The following is a 21,967-nucleotide window of genomic DNA, read 5'->3' as shown; positions in this document are numbered from 1 at the left end:
CACAAGCAAAACCAAACAGCAGCAGCAGCATACAAATTCTTAAAGTTTGACGACGTGACGACAAAAAAAAAACGGAAACGCAACGAAAAATCTCAACCAATCAGTCATCTTGCTTATTCTTGCTTATATTTTTTATGGTTCTTTCTACTATTTTCTGATTAACCGCCATTACCGCCATATTGTAATATGTCCGCATCCGCATAGAATAATAATAATAATAATAATAATAATTATAAAATAATCTATAGCATCTATAGTAATCCGCGATCTGCCACGCCATTGTGTTGTACAACTTAACTTTTATTATTAATAAGATAATAAAAAAAAAAAAAATTAATTTAATTTCATATTTGTGTAAAATTAACTTTAAATATAATTTTTTTTTGTTTGTTTGTTTGTTAAGAATAATTAAAAGTAAAATTTTAGCATTTAACGTATACGTGATAATTCCACGAGGTGAGTAATAAGAAAAGAAAAGATGAGAGTTGTTTAATAATAAAATTTTGATTGCAGATTGTGAATAAATATAACAAGATGTACAATAACATAGACCCTTGGGAGCCTGGTTATGGGCCTTCAGACAGACGAGGTCACAATAATTCCGAGTATGAGTATCGGAGTAGTAAATCACCACCAGATTATGGAGACCAAAGGGAAATGGAGCATCGAGAGAGAAGTCATCGGAGTCCAGAGTATCGAAATCATCGACGCGAAAGAGAAAGAGATCGTGATCGTGATCGGTCACGAGATAATAATAAAAGGGAAAGAGATCGTAGCAGAGAAGATCGTGGCGGTGGTGGTGGTGGTGGTGGTGGTAGTGGTGGTGATCGTAGTAGTTATAGGGACAATCGTGATGACCGTTATAGTCGTCAAAGGGATCGAGATTCTTCAGAACGAGATCGTGATAGAGAACGTGACAGGGATCGTGATCGTGATCGCGATCGTGATCGTGATCGTGAACGTTCTCGACGTGATAGAGACAGAGATAGAGAACGTGAACGAGAACGGGAACGTGAACGTGAACGACGTGGTAAACGTTGTGATGATCGTGATCGCGATCGCGATGATGATCACAGTAGAGAAAGTTCAGATATCATTATTAATGAACATGAACATGGTCGTTCATATAGTTCGTCTATGGAGGGTGTCCACTACAAGTCACAAACCCCAAACAACACCATTATGATACGTGGGCTCGCCCAGCATATTACTGAGAACGACGTAGGTTGTCAACTTAATGGCCCGCAATAATGGCCACAAGTGAGATCTGTTAACGTTTCATCATGCATCAATGTTATCATTATGATGTTATCACAGGTGCGGCAAGACATCCTCAACTGTGGTCTCATGCCTAAGGACATTCGGCTGATCCGGAAAAAAGACACTGGTAATTATCATTTTTCATTCAAATTCAAATAATAATTGTTATTTATTGTTAACTTGTTTACTTATTTGCCGGTTATTCAAAAAAAAAATCAAATTATCAAATATTTTTTACAACTAATGTAAAGTCAAGTCTTAATTGTTATTTGCTAGTCATGTTTTATATTTTTTTTTAAATTTCAAATTTTTATAAAATACATTAAAAGGTAAGTTTATAATTGAACGATCAAATAATTTGAAAAAAAAAAACAATTGACAAAATTTATTTAATTGATTAAAAAAATAGAAAAATTGAATATAGCATAGATTAGTTTGAAAAATGGGTTTAAAAAAAAAGTTAAAAATTAGACTAGTTTTCGGGGGATTCAGGTGATGATATGATATGAAATGGAAATGAATTTCAAGTTGGCGTAAAACGAATGAAGAAACTTATAAATATGTCAATGGTTGGTGCTGTGATTGCCTGCCCTCTCAGAGTAGAGATTTCCATCAGGCAAAAAATGTGGATTAACTCTGGATCTCTGTATATTTGCTCTGTATAGGTGCTTCGCGAGGTTTTGCATTCGTCGAGTTTAATGCGACACAAGAGGCAACACGATGGATGGAGATGAAACAGGTAGAAACAAGTTCCAGAATCCAGATACTATCCAACTGATGCTTTTCTCTCACGTGCTACCAACGCCCCGTGGTGGCAAGGGCACGGTAAAGCCAGCCGTCCAGTGGCCTTCCCCTGGGGGCTATGGCTCTACATCTATCAAAGGCTACTTTAATATATACATTAAACTTACCTTATTACCTATTATTATTATTATTATTTATTTATTTATTCATTTATTTGTTTTGTTTTATCTAGGAATTATCCAAATCACCGCATTGAATTATTATTATTACTATTACTATTACTAAAAATAGCTTATTTTCATTTCATTGCAATTATATACAAAAAGTTTAACAATAATAGTAATAATAATTGTTTACGCTTTTTAAAATTCCTTATTTTTGTAGTATTAAAATAATATTTATATTTTTTTATTTATCCAGTTAAATATACATAAATATTTTTATTTACGTGGGTTATTTCGTGTTAACGAAAGTTAAAATAATAAACTTGTCGTTTTTTTTTCTTTTTTTTTTCTCTTTCCCGGTTTAATTTAAAAAAAAAAATGTAGCTTAATATAATTTCATCAGCAACAAACAGATTTAAGGGACAAAAAGAGGCCTGCGGAAGACATTGAACGGGATAACACTAAAATTCTATGTTTCAGGGGATTTTAATGCTGCAAGATCAGTATCGTGCCCTAATGCAGTATAGTATACCGAAAGATATTCATACCGATAAAGCACCATCTAAAAATACCCAAGATTGGCATTGTGTCAAGGTTAATTATTATTTATATTTTAATAAAATAGTTAAATTTATTAAATTTATTAAACTTATTAAATTTATTTATTATTTTTCAAGTGTGGAGCTCATAATTTTAAAAGACGTGAGACTTGTTTCAAATGTTCAGCTTCAAGAGCTGAAAGTGAGGAAGGTGGTGAAGGTAGCGATGAAATAAGTTCACATCCAACAAATATTGTTTTACTACGTGGTCTTGATGTTTTAACAACAGAGGATTCAGTTCTTCAAGCTATGAAAAATGCATCATCAATGCCTATACGTAGTATACGCATTGGACGTGATAATTTGACAAATACATCACGTGGAGTATGTTATTTAGAAATGGCAAATGTTGTTGATGCTATGTATTTGCATACTGCTCTTACTAAACAAGGTCTATCTGTTGATGAAAGAAAAGTTGAAGTAACTTATTGTAAACTTAATAATCAATTAAATAATTATACAACAATGTGGAAATCAATGGAAAATCAGCAACAACACCATCAACAACAACAACAACCTCAACGTTATACTCTTGATGATGTTGCACAATTAGCTGAATATAGTGCTAATATGTATGCTAAAACTCCAGCACAAAAAGCTCATTATATTCAATATTATACTCAATATTATCAGAATCAAATAAGTCAAGGTTCATTAATAACTCTGCCATCGCTCAATCAAACAGATAGAGTTAATGCAGCTGCAGCAGTTGCACAGTCAGCAATACAACAACTTCAAGCAGCACGTAAATTAGGTGATGCTGAAGAAATGAGAGGTAGGCCAACACCAACAGCGCCAAGTATCACTACTAATTTAGCTACTGGAAGAGTACCCGCTCATGCAAATGATGGCAAAGTTTATTGTAAGTTTATTATTATAATTATTATTATTATAAATATTTATTTATTTATTTTTGTTTTTTTTCTCTTTCTTTTTTAGCTATACCTGATGTTAGCACCTACCATTATGATGAATCTTCAGGTTATTATTATGATCCTAGTACTGGATTATATTATGATTCAAATTCACAGTATTACTACAACAGTCATACACAACAATTTCTTTATTGGGATGCTGAATCCTTTTCTTATCAACCAGCAAAGGTAATTTTATATATATAATTTTTTAATTTTATTTTTAAATAATTTAATTTTATTTTTTTATAGACAAATGGTGGAGGGGCAATCATTGGTACATCTGGAATAACATCAACAGTCGGATCAATGGCTGATGCTAGTACATCGAATAACATAAATAATCCTATAATAACATATTCAGCTCAAGAATCATTAGTAAAATTAGATGATGATAGTAAAAAAAAAGATATTACCAAGCAGGATAAAGTTAAAGTTGCTAAAAAAATAGCTAAAGATATGGAACGTTGGGCCAAAACATTAAATCAGAAAAAAGAAAATGCTAAAAGTAATTGGACAGGAGAATTTACTGGAATAAGTGGTAGTGGTAGTGGTGCTGGTGGTAGTGGTGGCGGTGGTGGCAGCAGTAGTAATAATAATAATAGTAATGATAACTATTATCAAGGTAGTTGTTTTTCTGCAAGTGGTGCTGCTGATGCTGGTTATGCTATATTGGAAAAAAAAACATCTGCGGTAACGGCAGCAGCAGCAGCAACAGTAACAACAGCATCCTCATCATCATCATCAATTATAAATAGTAATTATCAAGATGAAGATGATTCTGGAAATAATAATGGTTTAGTTGCTGCTTATGGTGGTGGTAGTGACACTGAAGAAGAAATAGAAGATGTACAGCAAGAAGAACGTCAGCATACTGATTGGATAAAATTAGCCTGTTTATTATGTAAACGTCAATTTCAAAATAAAGAAGCATTATTACGTCATCAACAATTATCTGATTTACACAAACAAAATCTTGAAAATTGGTATCAAGTTAGAGGTTTAGATCCAAATGATCCACAACAGAGAAATAATAAATATAGAGATCGTGCTAAAGAACGTAGAGCTAAATATGGTGAACCAGATCCACCACAACCAAATAAACTTAAAGAAAAATATTTAAAAACACGAATTGAAGAAGTTGAATCATCTTCATCATCATCTAATTATCAAGAATCAAATAAAAATAATCCTGCTGTAATTGGATCAGATAATGTTGGTAATAAATTATTACAAAAAATGGGATGGAGTGAAGGTATGGGATTAGGTAAAACTAATCAAGGACGTACAAGTATTATTGAAGCTGAAAGACGTGTATCTACAGCTGGTCTTGGAGCTAAAACATCAACTTACAGTGCATTACCTGGTGATACATACAAAGATTGTGTCAAAAAAATGATGTACGCTCGTTATCAGGAATTGTCGGATACGTAGTAAAACGTAATAATACTTTTTATTATTTTTTAATCATTTAGATAACACATCTATTTATACAAATAAATTTGTATTTTTTCATAGAAATATTGTAATTGTGTGTGCAGAAATCAAATTTATTATTCAAAAATATAATAATTTTAAATCATTTTTTTTTTCAAAAATTTAAAATTATAAAATTTATTTACTTAAGAAATATTAATTCACATACAACAACAGTTGAATTAATTTTAATGATTATTCGAAGAATTATCTTAATTATTATTAGTAACATAAATTTTTAAATATTTAGGGTGCACTTTATTTAATATTTTATTACAACTTATACATTGTTATATTCAATAAATTAATTCATTAAAATTGCACTACAATTTACATAAATATTAAATTAAATCATGATGATAATAATAATACTAATAATAATAATAATAATAAAATAAAAATACTGATACGTAAAAATAAAGTAATAATACTTAAAATGTCAAATACAATTATTGTTTTGAAAATTTTTTTCATTTGTTAAATAAACTTTTTGTGGAGAAAATATTTACTAGCATAATATATTAATCATTACCATTTTTGTGTTTTATTCTTTTTTTTAAATATTTATTTATAAAATAATTTTTTTTAATACTATAATTTATAATGCCTAGTTTGGTTTTTTTTATTTGGTAATTTTTATTTGTTGAAAGAAAAAAATAATCTTGACGAATTAAATTTTCTACTTGATTGATAAATTACTTGTTGAGATATTCATTTAACATATATTAATTTTAATTTATGTTTTTGAAAACCAATCGTTTTTTTTTATAATTTAATTTATTGAGAATGATTAAATAATATGAATTAAAATTTATAAATTTTTGAATAAAAATATATATCTTTTGTTGATACGTAATTATAAATAGTAATAGAAAAGAAAAAAAATAACTATACATCAGCTAAAATCCAGGAATAAAGTGGACGCAATTGATGATCTAAAACTGTATATTCTAAGTTATTGAGACCATCAGAATCATATCTTTTAGCAGCATTTTCCAAATTAGCAAATCTTGAATTACTTGGTGGTTCCTTTTTATGTGATAGCATATAATATTGAGCTATGTTAGGTCCAAATCTCATTATCTTAAAAAAAAAAATAAATAAATGAATGAATTAAATGAAAATAAATATAAAGATGTACCTTGAAACCTCGTGATTGTAAACGACTGTAAAAATCATCATCTTCACCACCCCATCCGTAAAAAATATTTGAAAAACCATTAACTTTTTCAAATTGTTTACGTGTTAATGCAATAGCACCACCAAATAAACCAGTATATGGTAAATTATATCTAAATGTATTAACACTTGAGCTCATATGTCGTGGCATTTTAGTACATGCGTATATGTTATTTGGATTTTGTGGTATTAAATCAATATCTTGAAATATAAAACAATGAAAATCATTTATTTTAGTAGCTTCTTTAAATCCAACGTTAAATAACTTAGCGCGATTAAATTCAGTTAATGGACTTTGTTCAATAACAAATATTCTATAATCTAAATTTTGCTGTTGTAAAAATGGATGAATATAATTCATAAAAATGTCAAGTTGTCGTTTACGATTACGATATGGCAAAATAATGGCAACATTAAATAATGGATGACAATTTAGAGGTTTCCATTGTCCACCAGGTAGAATTCCAAGACGACGTGCCATCACGACTGGATCTTGACGTGGATTCTCTTCTGGATACCATAATTCCGATGACGATAAGTCTTTATCATTATTATTATTATTATTGTTGTTGTTGTAAGAATATATTGCTAGTGTACATGAATTTTCACGTGGTTCATATGATTTTTCAAGGTGACTATAAATATCTTGAGTTTTTATAAAATTATAATGTGATGCAAAACGACTAGGAGTTAAACAGTAAAATAACACTACTATTGTTACTATCAAATATGTTAAATTACGTGAGTGCCCATACATACATGATATAAACATTTTTATGAAATTTGTCAAATTTCTCGTCATAATTATTATTATTATTATTATTATTATTATTAACTTAATTATTACATTTCATAAAACATGGATTATTAAATCCCACTGTTTGTTTTATTTTCTACTATTTGATCGAACTTTGGTTACGACTGTAATAAAAAATAGGATTTTAAATAGCTATGAAAACTTGCACATGAAGCCATTTATAAATTTAACTCAACTTGTTGTTATTATTAATTATTTATTTAAATTTTATATAATATTTGTTTCACACAATAAAAATAAACAAAGGCCGTGTTCGCTGGCATTTTTTTTTTGGCGCAGGCGCTCTAAATTTTAACCTGCGCATGCTCAAAAAAAAAGAGATAGCTATTATCAACTTCCCGCTATAAAAATTGCAAATTTTAAAAAAAAGCAGGGCCAAAGCAGGTGTTGGATTAGGAGTTTTTTGCACATATTTACACTTATAATGAAATTTTGTTTTATTCACTTCCAGGAATAATTTTTTTGTTACTTACCTGTATTTTTGTGAGTAATTTTTTCTTCATAAATAAATTAATTTTTGGTTTTTAATAATCACTTAGTTTTATTTGTAAAATTAAATATTTAATTAGAGAGAAAGAAAAAGTTTTTAAAAAAAATAACAATAATAATTCTCAACAATTGAAATAAAAATTTATTATTAAAAAACAAGGTGACTGAGGACAGAATTTTAAAATGCATACACTTGTCAATAAGTAGGAATGTATAGGTTTATCAATGCGCATGCGCGAACATTTAAAAATTTACTGATCTAGTCACCCAGAAGTAGTTTTTTAATGATATTTCGTTCTCTTTTTTTATTTTCTTTGATATTTATTATTATTAAGTAAATATAAGTATGTATATGAATAAATATGATAAATAAATGTAAATAATCGCTTTTGTTAATAACAATAATGTATATTATACGATTAAATGTATCTGTTTTGGATGGCCGCAAGGAGTTACAACTTCATGGCCAATAAACAATAAATAATAATAATAATAATAATAATAATATTTTTTATTTATTTGTACTTAATTACATACATACATTAATAAATAAACATTAAATTCAAAATAAAAAAGGGGTATTTTCTTATTTAAATCAGAATTGCTCACTGTAGGAAAATTAGAATTGATGAAAAAAAAAAAAAAAAAAAAAACAATATTCTAGCGCGCATGCGCAAACATTTAAAAAAATAAAAAATTTTTCAGAAAACATTCTGCAGAGATTTGTTTTTCTTTTTAAAATAAATATATATATATATATATATATATATATATATATATATAAAATTGAAATTAATTTTTCTCATTTAATTCTTCACAGTAATATTCATTTTCGGTAAGGCGAATGTCATACAGGAAATAAATATTTTGAAGAAGAAGTGAATAAAAAATTTAAATAATTAAAAAAAAAAAAATTATCCATAATATATATGCATAAATATATATATTTTTTCATAATTCATATTTTTTCGTTTATTTAACTGCATAAATGTTTATTATTTATAATATTTACCTGCGTTTATAAGAATTCTTCGGCTTCTTTTTAACTGTAGTTATTTCTCACTTTCTTATATATACTTATTTCTACTTATAGACTAAAATATTTAATTAAAAATAAAGGAAAGGTTTTTTTTTCAATTATAAATGCTCGATTAAAAATAATAAAAGTAAAAATTTATTATTTAAAAAAAAAAAAAAAAAAGCGGCTGAGGACCGACTTCCTATACTGTGCGCATTCACCTACAATTGTATTTATTTAAAAATACAATTGTAGTGGTCTAAGCTATTTTCTTTTGGTAGAAAGAAAATAGCCCGTTTGGGAAACCTCAACACTGATAAAATACTCCAATAAAAATCCGATAGACCCGGAATCTATCGGTTTAAATCAGAGGATTTTATCAGTGATAAAACCCGACCAACACAGTGGTCACACGATTGGTGACCAAAAAAAAACTAAATAACAATAAATACAAAACATTATACAGTACATAATTGGTAAATACATAAAGAATATAAATACTAAAATTTTATAAATACAATTTCTTAAAATAAAGACTTAAGAATAATACCCAGGCCCGGATATCGCAATAAATAATATCACACACATTCATCATACTCTTAAATTTAAATTAAATCATAATCATACACACTTAAAATTAAATGGTAATGGGAAAAAGGGAAAAACTTAAATTAAACATAAACAACCAAAACCATGCAATCAAACCCGAATTAAAAAAAAAAAAACCATGCACAAGCCAAGCAATAATAAAAACATGCCACTCGTACTCATTCTTACAAAAAAAAATTATAAATTAAAATCTTAAATTATAAATCACTCCTGTATCATCCATCACACTCACACCATAATACAATAATTATATAAAAAAAACTAAAATTAAGCTTAAATTAAATTAATAATTAATCTTCCTGGTCCTGGTCCTGGTCCTGGTTCTGGTCCTCCTCTTGGTCCTTGGCATCCATGGGCATCCTTCAAGTTGGGCATCCTTCTTGTTGACTGGATCTGAAACTAGAATATATACCCCAATAGATTAATACCGGGCATATATATTTTTATGAAAAAAAAGAAGAATGAAAAAATAAATATGCACCAGAAAAAAAAAATTAGAGCGGCGGTGTGTCCTTGGATCTGGACCACCTTGTCGTCAATGCTCAGCAGCATCACTGTCTCCAAAATTAATCTGGTCCTCACAGACCAGTCATGTCAATATAGATTCCAGTGGACTCTAGATTAGACACGTCATAAAAGATCTACCAAAAAGTAAATCCAAACTATGTACCTAAACCTGAAAAAAAAAAACATTTAGAAAAAAAGAAAAAATTAATGGAAAGTCCGAGTAACTTCAATCGGGTGAGGATTAGGTAAGTCTCTGGAATCTTAAAAATCTACTGAAAAAAATTAGAAAAAAATTATGCGTCCAAACCTAAAAAAGAAAAAAAATTTATAAAATAGAAAAAAAAAATTCATTATGAGGTTCCGTAATCTCGAAAAATCTATAGAAAAAAAAAAAAAACGAGAAAAAATAATTATTTCTAAACCTAAAAAAAAAAAAAAGATTATCATCAAACATGTCGGGCGGTTCTCGTATCTTAGCATGGATTAAAAATTAAAATTAAAAAAACTATAGGGTAACCTGACCAGTTGCAATAAATTAATTCATTAATTGGAGAAAAAAAAACTGACTCTAAAAACAATGACTCTACTTCTGCAAAAATGACTCTAATAAAAGTGACTCTACTTTTGGGGAAAAAAAAAAATGACTCTAATTTTAAAAGAATGACTTCAATTGTATAAAAAATGAATCGAATTAAATGACTCTACTATTTAAAAAATGACTCTAATTGAAGTGACTCTACTTTTATGAAAGTGACTCGAATCTCCAGAACTTTAATTTAAAAAAAAAAATGATGGGGGAAGGGGGGGGGGGTGAAAGTACATTTAAAATAAATCAATCGATTGAAATAAAAAAAAATTCAAAAAAACTGGCTCTAATTTAAGTGACTCTACTTTTTAAAAACTGATTCTACTTCTATTAAATTTACTCTAAATTAAATGACTCGACTATTTAAAAAATGGCTCGAATTGAATAACGATAAAAAAAATTGAGGGTGAATGAGCATTTACATGAAATTAATTAATTAAAATCGAATCCCCTTTCGACAGCACACAAAAATTACTATAAAATCACATCGTTATCAATATCATCAATAAAACCATTGCATCAAAATTAATATCAATTGTGTAATGTGACCTGCCAGGGCCAATTACACTATCATTATAAAATGATAATGGTATTGATATTAATTATGGCAGCAACAATAATAATGATAATACCGATAACAACATGATGATTATAGATATTCTTAGAGTATACGACAAAAGTGGATCGACATTCAATTAAAAATTAAAATTTAAAAAACGATAGGGTAACTTGACCTAATGCCAAGTCGCGATTAGTGGGAAAAACAAAACTGACTCTACTTTAATAAAAATTACTCTATACCGATAAAACTGACTCTACTACTATTAAATTGATGCTAAATTACGTAACACTACTATTTAAAAAATGACTCGAATTAAATAATGATAAGAAATTGAAGATGAATAAGCGTTTGCATTAAATTAATTAATTGTAATAAAAAATTAAAAACTAAAAAAAAAAAGCTGACTCCAATTCAAGTGATTCTACTTTTTGAAAACTGACTCTACTTTTATGAAGTTGACGCTAAATTAAATGACTCGACTTTGATAACGATAAAAAAAATTGAGGGTGAATGAGCATTTACATGAAATTAATTAATTGAAATCGAACCCCTTTTCGACCGCACACAAAAATTACTATAAAATCACATCATTATCAATATCATCAATAAAACCATTGCAGTCAATATTAATATCAATTGTGTAATGTGACCTGCCAGGGCCAATTACACTATCATTATAAAATGATAATGGTATTGATATTAATTATGGCAGCAACAATAATAATGATAATACTGATAACAACATGATGATTATAGATATTCTTAGAGTATACGACAAAAGTGGATCGACATTCAATTAAAAATTGAAATTTAAAAAGCGATAGAGTAACCTGACCTAATGCCAAGTCTCGATTAGTGGGAAAAACAAAACTGACTCTATTTCTATCAAAATGACGTTAAATTAAAGGACTCGACTGTCTTAAAAATTACTCGAATTGAATAACGACAAAAAAATTAGACGTGAATGAGCATTTACATTAAGTTAATTAATAAATTTAAATAAAAAATAGAAAAATTTTTAAAAAATGGCTCTAACTCAAATGACTCTACTTTTTAAAAGCTGACTCTATTTCTATTAAAATGACGTTAAATTAAAGGACTCGACTGTCTTAAAAATTACTCGAATTAAATAACGATAAAATAAAATTAGGGGAAAATGAGCATTTACATTAAATGAATCAATTGTAATAAAAAATATAAAACTAGCTCTAATTTAAGTGACTCTACTTTTCGAAAACTGATTTTACTTCTAATAAATTTACGCTAAATGAAATGACTCGACTGCTTTCAAAATGACTCGACTTAGATAACGAAAAAAAAAATTGAGGATGAATGAGCATTTACATTAAATTCATTAATTGAAATCGAATCCTCTTTCGACAGCACACAAAAAATACTATAAACTCATATCATTATGATATCATCAATAAAACCATTGCAGTCAATATTAATATCAATTGTGTAATGTGACCTGCCAGGGCCAATTACACTATCATTATAAAATGATAATGGTATTGATATTAATTATGACAGCAACAATAATAATGATAATACCGATAACAACATGAGAATAATAGATATTCTTAGAGTGTACGTCCAAAGAAGATCGACATCAATTAAAAAGTGAAATTTAAAAAACGACTCTACTTTTTGAAACTGACTCTACTTTTATTAAATCGAAGCAAAATTAAGTGACTCTACTGTTTAAAAAATGACTCTATACCAATAAAACTGACTCTAGTTCTAATAAATTGACGCTAAATTAAATGACTCGGCTCAGATAACGATAAAAAAAATTAAGGATGAATGAGCATTTATATTAAATCAATTAATTGAAATTAAAACCATTGAAAACTTACGGTACTTAAAATGACTCTAATTATGTAAAAATTACTCTAATTTAAATGACTATGCCATAAAAAAGCTGACTTTAATTCAAATCTCTACTTTTATAAAATTGAAATGAAAAAAATTATTGGGGTGCAAATACATGTGTGATAGAAAAGTGTGTATGTGTGTTTGTCTGATATTTTAAGCAATAATAAAAACTACGTAATATATTTCCATCAAAACCGAACCGTATGTGTAGCATTAGGCCACCAGCCAATCGATAAATCGAATCCCCGTTTTGATCGCACACAAAAGTCACTATAAAATCACATCATTATGATATCATCAATAAAACCATTGCAGTCAATATTAATATCAATTGTGTAATGTGACCTGCCAGGGCCAATTACACTATCATTATTACACTTATAAAGTAATAATGATATTGTTATTAATCATGACAACAACAATAATAATGATAATACCGATAACAACGTGATAATGATAGATATTCTTAGAGTATACGACCAATGAGGATCGACATCGATCAAACCAGAGGGTTATGCGTACCAGCTCAGAAGATCAAGATTTATATTACAAAAAAACTAACAATTAAATAACGCGACCGCCTGACCTAGTGCCAGGGTTTTCTTTTACGCGGAAATGCCATTCAAATTTAATATATTATTGAAGAAAAAAAAAAAAAAAAAAAAAATAGATTTTTAATGTGACTCTAATCAAATTAATACTACATACAAGCAATGCTAACGAGTAAACTCAAGACTCTACAGCTATTGACACCTGACCGAGTGCCAGGTGTCTTTTTTAATTTAAATCTACATTTATGAATTTAAGGGTGAAAATATTAGGGGTATAGATTGATGTGTAAATTAAAGTCGCCGTAAGCGAGGTTGTGAGTAACCTCAACTTACGGCGACGTGTAAGGTATGACTCGATTTCATTGAAGATGAACAGAGTCTCAGTGGGTAGTGTAAGGGGGGGTGTATGTGAATTTAAGCTAAAAAATAAACCCTATGCAAAATTGATTCTAATTTCAAAACCCCTGGACCAGTAACTTAAATATCTAATAAAAGCGTGACGCTAATACTTGAATTTAAAAAAAAAAAAAGGGTCGGGGGGGTAAATCACCACTCTTATAAAAAAGGGATAAGGTGACTCTAATTTAAAAAAAACCCAAGTTATTTAATTAATCTACTTCCCCGATCAGTCTAGTGACATCAAAACCCCAGTCCTATATTATTCCCCTTCTATAGTTACTAACTTATTAATTAACGCAGCAAAAGTGACTCTAATTATTTAAATAATAATAATAATAATAATAAATGAAAAATACACACCGCTCTATAGACACTTAAACACTTAAAAAAGAAAAGTTATGATCAGAAAAATTTTTTATGGATTGAGACCGGCACCCAAATCGCACCCGGGTACTCAAAGGGTGGGACAGAATAATCCATTAAAAATTAAAACTGATCAGGGAAAATTTCTTTTTTCAGCTTTTTATACATTAAAAAATGAAAAAAATAAATTTTTTTTAAATTTTAATGTATAAAAAAAATATTTTATATACGCTGTTATGGTTGGCCACCCATAACAGCGTAACAATATTTTTCGCCTTTAAGATCTATAGAGCGATATATATTTTTAGACTCTAATTCGCGTGAATTTAATTTGACCTAAATTATAAGAACCAAGTGTCCTTATAATCCCTAATACCCATAAACCCCCAGCTAAATCACTAGACCAATATCCCATTTCGCGGAAAAAAACCCAATACGAATTAATTAAAAAAAAAAAAAGGGTAAGAGTGGCAATTGTTGGGGAAGGGTTGGTTGACTCTAGAATTTAACGCGTGATTCTACTGAGAGAATACTCTCAACGAAAAACCTATTACTGGTCCACTAATTAATCTAATTACCCCGATTTAAAAATTAAAAATTATCCTAGCAATACAAGGGAGTGAGTTGGGTATACGCAAAGTGCGTATTTATGTGTGTGAGGTGGGTAAAAAATGGTGTGTTTAAATTGTCAACAGCAGAAGGCTATTGACAATAAATCAATCTATACCCCATGTTAAATTAAAAAAAAAGAAATGATAACTCCAGAAGGAAGTTATTTAATTTATAAGAAAAAGAAAAAAAAAGTTTACTCGGTTAGTACTGCTTGTGATTCAAATGACTCTAATTAAAATGAATTTAAAAAAAAAAAAAATAAAAAAACCAAGACTAAGTTAAAAAAACTAAATGACTCTACTTTCTAAAAAGTAACTTAATTTGAATGGCATTTTTTAAAATTGAATGAAATTACTTTAATTAAACGCGAATGCTTTTACTGTAATTAAAATGACTCTACTTTTAAAAAACTGTCTCTAATTTAAATGACTCGACTTGCAAAAAAACTCGAATTTAATTTATTAAAAAAAAAAAAAAAAGTGTTGAAAAATATGTAATTCTATTTCTAATAAAATGTGGGTTAATCTAATTTTAAAAAGTTAATGTGAAATTTGTGTTTATGAATTCACACCCCAATAATAAATATATTAATTTAATTATCAAAAGATGACTCGAATATTACTGATTCTACTGATTTTAAAATAAATTTAACTACTCGAATTTAATTTAAGAAAACTAAAACTAATGTAAACGACTAGACTTTAGTAAAAAAAAAAAAAGAAAAAAAAAAAAAATAACTGAATTCAATGCAAATGCTCAATTTCAATTAAAAAAAAAATATTGATTAAAATGACTCGAATTTAAATTTAAAAAACTGAATGTGATTCAAATGACACGACACGAATTTAAAAAAAAAATTATTTCCATGCAAATGCTCAATTTCAATTAAAAAAAAAAATAAAATGACTCGAATTTAAATTTAAAAAACTGAATGTGATTCAAATGACGCGACACGAATTTAAAAAAAAAATTATTTCCATGCAAATGCTCAATTTCAATTAAAAAAAAAATAAATAAATAAAATGACTCGAATTTAAATTTAAAAAACTGAATGTGATTCAAATGACACGACACGAATTTAAAAAAAAAATTATTTCCATGCAAATGCTCAATTTCAATTAAAAAAAAAAAATATTGATTAAAATGACTCGAATTTTAATTTAAAAAACTGAATGTGATTCAAATGACTCGACACGAATTTAAAAAAAAAATTATTTTCATGCAAATGCTCAATTTCAATTAAAAAAAAAAAATATTGATTAAAATGACTCGAATTTTAATTTAAAAAACTGAATGTGATTCAAATGACTCGACACGAATTTAAAAAAAAAATTATTTTCATGCAAATGCTCAATTTCAATTAAAAAAAAAAAATATTGATTAAAATGACTCGAATTTTAATTTAAAAAACTCAATTTGATTCAAATGACTCGACACGAATTTAAAAAAAAAATTAATTTCATGCAAATGCTCAATTTCAATTAAAAAAAAAAAATATTGATTAAAATGACTCGAATTTAAATTTAAAAAACTCAATTTGATTCAAATGACTCGACACGAATTTAAAAAAAAAAATTATTTTCATGCAAATGCTCAATTTCAATTAAAAAAAAAAAATATTGATTAAAATGACTCGAATTGAAATTTAAAAAACTGAATGTGATTCGAATGACTCGACACGAATTTAAAAAAAAAAAAAAATTAATTTCATGCAAATGTTCGGCTTGATATTAAAAAATTTAATACGAATGACTCGACTCTAATTTAAAAAAACTCAATTTGATTTAAAAGACTCGACTTGAATTAAAAAAAACCGAATTTGATTTAAATGACTCGACTATTAAAAATCTGAATTTAATTTATTGCAAATGGCTCGACTTTAAATTTAAGAAACTAAATTGAATTCAAAAGACTCGACTATTTAAAACCGTAATGAATTTAAATTAAAGAAAAAAAAAAAAAGATACGGAACCGTTGATAAATATTAAAAAGTGCAATTAAATAAATGGATTATAATGGAGAAGAGAAAAGAGTGACAGAAACTAAAAAACAATAACAAACCTCAACAGAGAAATAACTTTATTTCCCTGCCGAACGATGCCAGTTGATCAGCTGGTAGGATGACAGCTAGCAGTTCATTGAGGCTGGTCAGTGTTCTTTGGTTCCATCCTTCCTTCCCAGTCAAGACATCAGAAAATAATTTTTCCTCGTTGGAATCCATTGATAATCTATTTAAACAATCAACACTAATTAATAAATAAAAATACTGTTGACTTGTATATTTAATTGGGTTGACAAAAAAATTTAAAAAAAAAAATTGATTTTTTCAACTTGCGTAGACGCCGGTTGAAAAAAAAAATTTTTTTCAAAAATGACTAATGACGTCATTAAGGGAAAAAAAAAATTAAAAAAAAAAGTCAACAGAATTTTTAAAAATAGTTGAACACGTCGAAAACGATGCGTACACATCGAATGTCGGGTGCCAACTAGCCCTTTCCACCCTAGCCCTTAGGACGCTCACTTCACCCCCACTTCACCCCCACTTACTAGTCGCCCAGCGCAGAAAATAATTTCATTGGTACCCTTACCTCTCTACGCATGTAGAGGGGATTTCCGGCCAATCGCGCCCTTATCCCCTGACTACCCTCCCCCCCGCTCTCTAGCAGCTATGACGCGTTCCTCACTCTCCTCACCCCTAAAATCTGATGCAACCTTTTTTTTAATTTAATAATTCCTTAATATTAATAAAATTTTTATGTTTTTTATTCTAAAATCTATTTAATTCGCATATAATAATGCATATGCAACTAATTAACGCAAATTCACATGCAAATGAAGCACGCGAACTCGTTTAATTGTCGATTTAAAAGTGTCGGCAATAAAAAAATGTGCTTTAATAATTAAATAAAATTATTATAGATCTTCTAATGTTTAAATAAGATCTATTTCATTTAATTGTTTATATAGTTTCGAATTCAGTAAATATGTTCTGATGATATTTAATCAAACGTTAAAGTAATCTAGAATTCAAAATTAAAAGCACAAGTTCAAGTCTAAAAAATCTTCCGCGAGAATAAGTCGCGCGTTTCTCAGTGCGCATGCGATCTACGTTGGAAACAGATCAAAGAAACTTGTCGTTTCTCTACAAAAATACTTGACGTTGATAATAAATTTAATTATCAACCCTAAAAAATTTACTTATTATAATTTAATTAATAAACTAGTTTGTGTGTCCATCAAATTGCTAGTGAAAATATTAAAATATGCAACAGTGGCCGCAGATCTGTCAACAATCTAACCTAAAGTTCATTTGTCCATAAAAACAAATCGAAGATATCAAGAATAAGACACGAGTAAGTAGTAATTGAACAGTTTACTGATTCAAAATCTATTATTTCATGTTCTTTATTATCCCCGAGTAAAAAGTCAATTTTTAAAAATTAATCATCACGAATTACAACATAATCAATTGTCTTTCTTCTTTCTGAGAGATGAAACTTTTTCTACTTTTATATTTAAATAATTAAACCACGTAAATTTATTACTCTCTAACAAATATTAATTAATAATAATCTTCATTTCAGATATGTAATAAAAAACAATTTTCATATTATATGTGCACATATATTTTTTTCATCAACTTATATGAGATTATTGATATGAGTTTATTTTCGCATGGGGTTTTTTCCGGTCTGAAAGAAATAATTCAGAAAGAAAAATTCCTGGCACTCTACAAAGGAAATTTTGCTCAAATGATTAGAATATTTCCTTATGCTGCCACTCAGTTTACCTCATATGAAATATGTAAAAAGGTTTGATGCTTATTTTTATTGTTATTTAAATTATTTACGCAAATAGTTATTTTATTACAACATATATTTGACCCCAGGTCATTTTTTATTCCAGGTAAATTTTTTCTGCCACTTGAACTAAAATTACATCACAACTATTGAGTTTACGTACAAAGGTGCAAATATTTTTTTTTCTCAGAATTAAATTCTCTACAAAAGTGTATCTGTATATTTTTATCGTATCTCTAAAATTTGAATCATAGTTTCAGTTAAAATATAAAATTTTCATAGAATTGTTTATTTGCTGATGCAATAAACTTGAACAACGGCTAAACTATTGAAGATACGATAAAAATACATAAGACCAAGTTTGTCGAGAATTAAATTTCCTACAAAAAAGGTATCCGCAAATTTTTTTATAAATCCAGTATTTTAAGAGTTATCTGATCAAATAATTGCAGTATTTAGGAACGGTGTTTGGTGAAAATTCTCATGGAGACAAATTTATTGCTGGATTATGTGCTGGAGTGACGTCAGTGCCTCTGGCATATCCTCTGGATACTATCAGAGCTAGACTTGCATTTCAAGTGACTGGTGAGCATATTTACACCGGATTGTCCACAGCGTAATGTCTATTTTCAAAGACGTGAGTTTTACAAGTCAGTTAAAAAATATAATTATATTTATTTATCATAATATAATTATTTTAGGAAGGAGGGTTAACGGCATTGTATCGTGGATTTTGGCCAACTATACTGGGCATGATACCATATGCTGGTGTTTCATTCTTCTCATTTGATTATCTCCAATTTTACTGTATGAAGTACCTGGCTCACTATTTATGCAATGACTGTCCAAGAAATACCGGTAAATAATAAAAATAATAATAGATGAAAAAAAAATGAAAATTAATTATCAGTACAGGTTTGCTTTATTATGAATTCAATCAGCGTCAGATAATACAAGACATTTTAAATATTTTAAGGTTGACAATTAAATTTATAATTTACGTCAACTATTTTTGTTGAGAAACGACAAGTTTCTTTGATGTTTCCAACGTAGATCGCATGCGCACTGAGAAACGCGCGACTTATTCTCGCGGGAGATTTTTTGGATTTACACTTGTGCTGTTAGTTTTAAAATGTCGTTAACTTTAACGTTTAATTAATTATAACAAAACGTAATAAAGCACGTTTTCTTATCGACTAGACTTTTTAATCAACAATTAAACGAGTTTGCGTGCTTCATTTGCATGTGAATTTGAGTTAATTAGTTGCATATGCATTAATATATGTAAATTAAATAGATTTTAGCATAAAAAACATAAAAATTTCATGAAAATTTTATTAAAAATTAAAGAATTATTAAATTAAAAAAATGATTGCATCAGATTTTATGGGGTGAGGGGAGTGAGGAACGCGTCATAGCTGCTAGAGAGCGGGGGGGGAGAATTGCGCCCTTATCTCCTAGCTACCCCCCCCCCGCTCTCTAGCAGCTATGACGCGTTCCTCACTCCCCTCACCCCTAAAATCTGATGCAATCATTTTTTTAATTTAATAATTCTTTAATTTTTAATAAAATTTTCATGAAATTTTTATGTTTTTTATGCTAAAATCTATTTAATTTACATATATTAATGCATATGCAACTAATTAACTCAAATTCACATGCAAATGAAGCACGTAAACTCGTTTAATTGTTGATTAAAAAGTGTCGACAATAAAAAAATTTCCTCCAATTATTTAATAAAATTATTTTAGATCTTTTAATGTTTGAATAAGATCTATTTCATTTAATTATTAAAATAATTTCGAATTCAGTGAATAAGTTTTGATGATATTTAATCAAACGTTAAAGTAATCTAGAATTCAAAACTACCAGCACAAGTTCAAGTCTAAAAAATCTCCCGCGAGAATAAGTCGCGAGTTACTCAGTGCGCATGCGATCTACGTTGGAAACAGATCAAAGAAACTTGTCGTTTCTCTACTAAAATAGTTGACGTAAATTATAAATTTAATTATTAACCCTAAACAATTAATTTGTCATAATTTAATTGGTGGACTAGTATGAGTGTCCATCAGGTTGCTATTAATTGCATTTGCATTGAATTGAGTTTTTTTTATATTGAAGTCGTAAATCGTAAGAGATTATCTTTTGAATGTTTAAGTCGAGTCTTTCTTTGAATTAAATTTCTGTTTAAATGTAACAAATTTTCAGCGAGAATGAGCTGCGCGTATCTCAAAATAAATTTTTGTTTTTAAAAGTAAACGATTTTTTTGTCACTTACATTGAAAACTTATAAATCATCGCCGTCACTTCTCAACTCTAATAACTATTTGCGTAAATAATTTAAATAACAATAAAAATAAGCATCAAACCTTTTTACATATTTCATATGAGGTAAACTGAGTGGCAGCATAAGGAAATATTCTAATCATTTGAGCAAAATTTCCTTTGTAGAGTGCCAGGAATTTTTCTTTCTGAATTATTTCTTTCAGACCGGAAAAAACCCCATGCGAAAATAAACTCATATCAATAATCTCATATAAGTTGATGAAAAAAATATATGTGCACATATAATATGAAAATTGTTTTTTATTACATATCTGAAATGAAGATTATTATTAATTAATATTTGTTAGAGAGTAATAAATTTACGTGGTTTAATTATTTAAATATAAAAGTAGAAAAAGTTTCATCTCTCAGAAAGAAGAAAGACAATTGATTATGTTGTAATTCGTGATGATTAATTTTTAAAAATTGACTTTTTACTCGGGGATAATAAAGAACATGAAATAATAGATTTTGAATCAGTAAACTGTTCAATTACTACTTACTCGTGTCTTATTCTTGATATCTTCGATTTGTTTTTATGGACAAATGAACTTTAGGTTAGATTGTTGACAGATCTGCGGCCACTGTTGCACATTTTAATATTTTCACTAGCAATTTGATGGACACACAAACTAGTTTATTAATTAAATTATAATAAGTAAATTTTTTAGGGTTGATAATTAAATTTATTATCAACGTCAAGTATTTTTGTAGAGAAACGACAAGTTTCTTTGATCTGTTTCCAACGTAGATCGCATGCGCACTGAGAAACGCGCGACTTATTCTCGCGGAAGATTTTTTAGACTTGAACTTGTGCTTTTAATTTTGAATTCTAGATTACTTTAACGTTTGATTAAATATCATCAGAACATATTTACTGAATTCGAAACTATATAAACAATTAAATGAAATAGATCTTATTTAAACATTAGAAGATCTATAATAATTTTATTTAATTATTAAAGCACATTTTTTTATTGCCGACACTTTTAAATCGACAATTAAACGAGTTCGCGTGCTTCATTTGCATGTGAATTTGCGTTAATTAGTTGCATATGCATTATTATATGCGAATTAAATAGATTTTAGAATAAAAAACATAAAAATTTTATTAA

The 21,967-nt window shown here is 28.1% G+C and overlaps 2 protein-coding genes, 1 long non-coding RNA gene and 1 pseudogene across 3 annotated transcripts; 2 read left to right on the top strand and 2 right to left on the bottom strand.

Moving 5' to 3' along the window:
* The first annotated feature begins 215 nt into the window (after window positions 1-215).
* On the top strand, window positions 216-5,437 carry LOC130666693 (RNA-binding protein 5-like). Its single transcript, XM_057467903.1, has 8 exons — window positions 216-456; window positions 514-1,221; window positions 1,318-1,387; window positions 1,926-1,999; window positions 2,649-2,762; window positions 2,846-3,629; window positions 3,707-3,870; window positions 3,934-5,437. Exons 2-8 carry the CDS (start codon window positions 535-537, stop codon window positions 5,113-5,115), a joined length of 3,075 nt encoding a protein of 1,024 aa, XP_057323886.1. The 5' UTR covers window positions 216-456; window positions 514-534; the 3' UTR covers window positions 5,116-5,437.
* Window positions 5,438-5,755: 318 nt separating this feature from the next.
* Window positions 5,756-7,429, bottom strand: LOC130666705 (beta-1,4-galactosyltransferase 1-like). The gene is made up of 2 exons (XM_057467932.1): window positions 6,299-7,429; window positions 5,756-6,240 (listed from the first exon to the last, which is right to left on the bottom strand). Exons 1-2 carry the CDS (start codon window positions 7,136-7,138, stop codon window positions 6,046-6,048), a joined length of 1,035 nt encoding a protein of 344 aa, XP_057323915.1. The 5' UTR covers window positions 7,139-7,429; the 3' UTR covers window positions 5,756-6,045.
* Window positions 7,430-8,851: 1,422 nt separating this feature from the next.
* Window positions 8,852-17,195, bottom strand: LOC130666966 (uncharacterized). Its single transcript, XR_008989771.1, has 3 exons — window positions 16,789-17,195; window positions 9,751-9,945; window positions 8,852-9,668 (listed from the first exon to the last, which is right to left on the bottom strand). It is a non-coding gene; the product is annotated as an uncharacterized LOC130666966 (long non-coding RNA).
* A 638-nt stretch (window positions 17,196-17,833) lies between these two features.
* LOC130666962 (solute carrier family 25 member 16-like) lies at window positions 17,834-19,769 on the top strand (annotated as a pseudogene).
* The last annotated feature ends 2,198 nt before the right edge of the window (window positions 19,770-21,967 follow it).

Source organism: Microplitis mediator, chromosome 4, assembly GCF_029852145.1.
Source record: "Microplitis mediator isolate UGA2020A chromosome 4, iyMicMedi2.1, whole genome shotgun sequence".
Taxonomy (NCBI): domain Eukaryota; kingdom Metazoa; phylum Arthropoda; class Insecta; order Hymenoptera; family Braconidae; genus Microplitis; species Microplitis mediator.
The sequence above is the reverse complement of the archived record's forward strand: the minus strand, read 5'-3'. Positions and strand labels throughout refer to the sequence as shown.

Coding starts and splice junctions, on each gene's coding strand:
- LOC130666693 (XM_057467903.1), top strand. CDS start 535: ATGTACAATAACATAGACCCTTGGGAGCCTGGTTATGGGCCTTCAGAC. Junction 2,000..2,648: donor GATGGATGGAGATGAAACAG/GTAGAAACAAGT, acceptor TCTATGTTTCAG/GGGATTTTAATGCTGCAAGA. Junction 3,871..3,933: donor TTTCTTATCAACCAGCAAAG/GTAATTTTATAT, acceptor ATTTTTTTATAG/ACAAATGGTGGAGGGGCAAT.
- LOC130666705 (XM_057467932.1), bottom strand. CDS start 7,138: ATGACGAGAAATTTGACAAATTTCATAAAAATGTTTATATCATGTATG. Junction 6,241..6,298: donor TACAATCACGAGGTTTCAAG/GTACATCTTTAT, acceptor TTTTTTTTTAAG/ATAATGAGATTTGGACCTAA.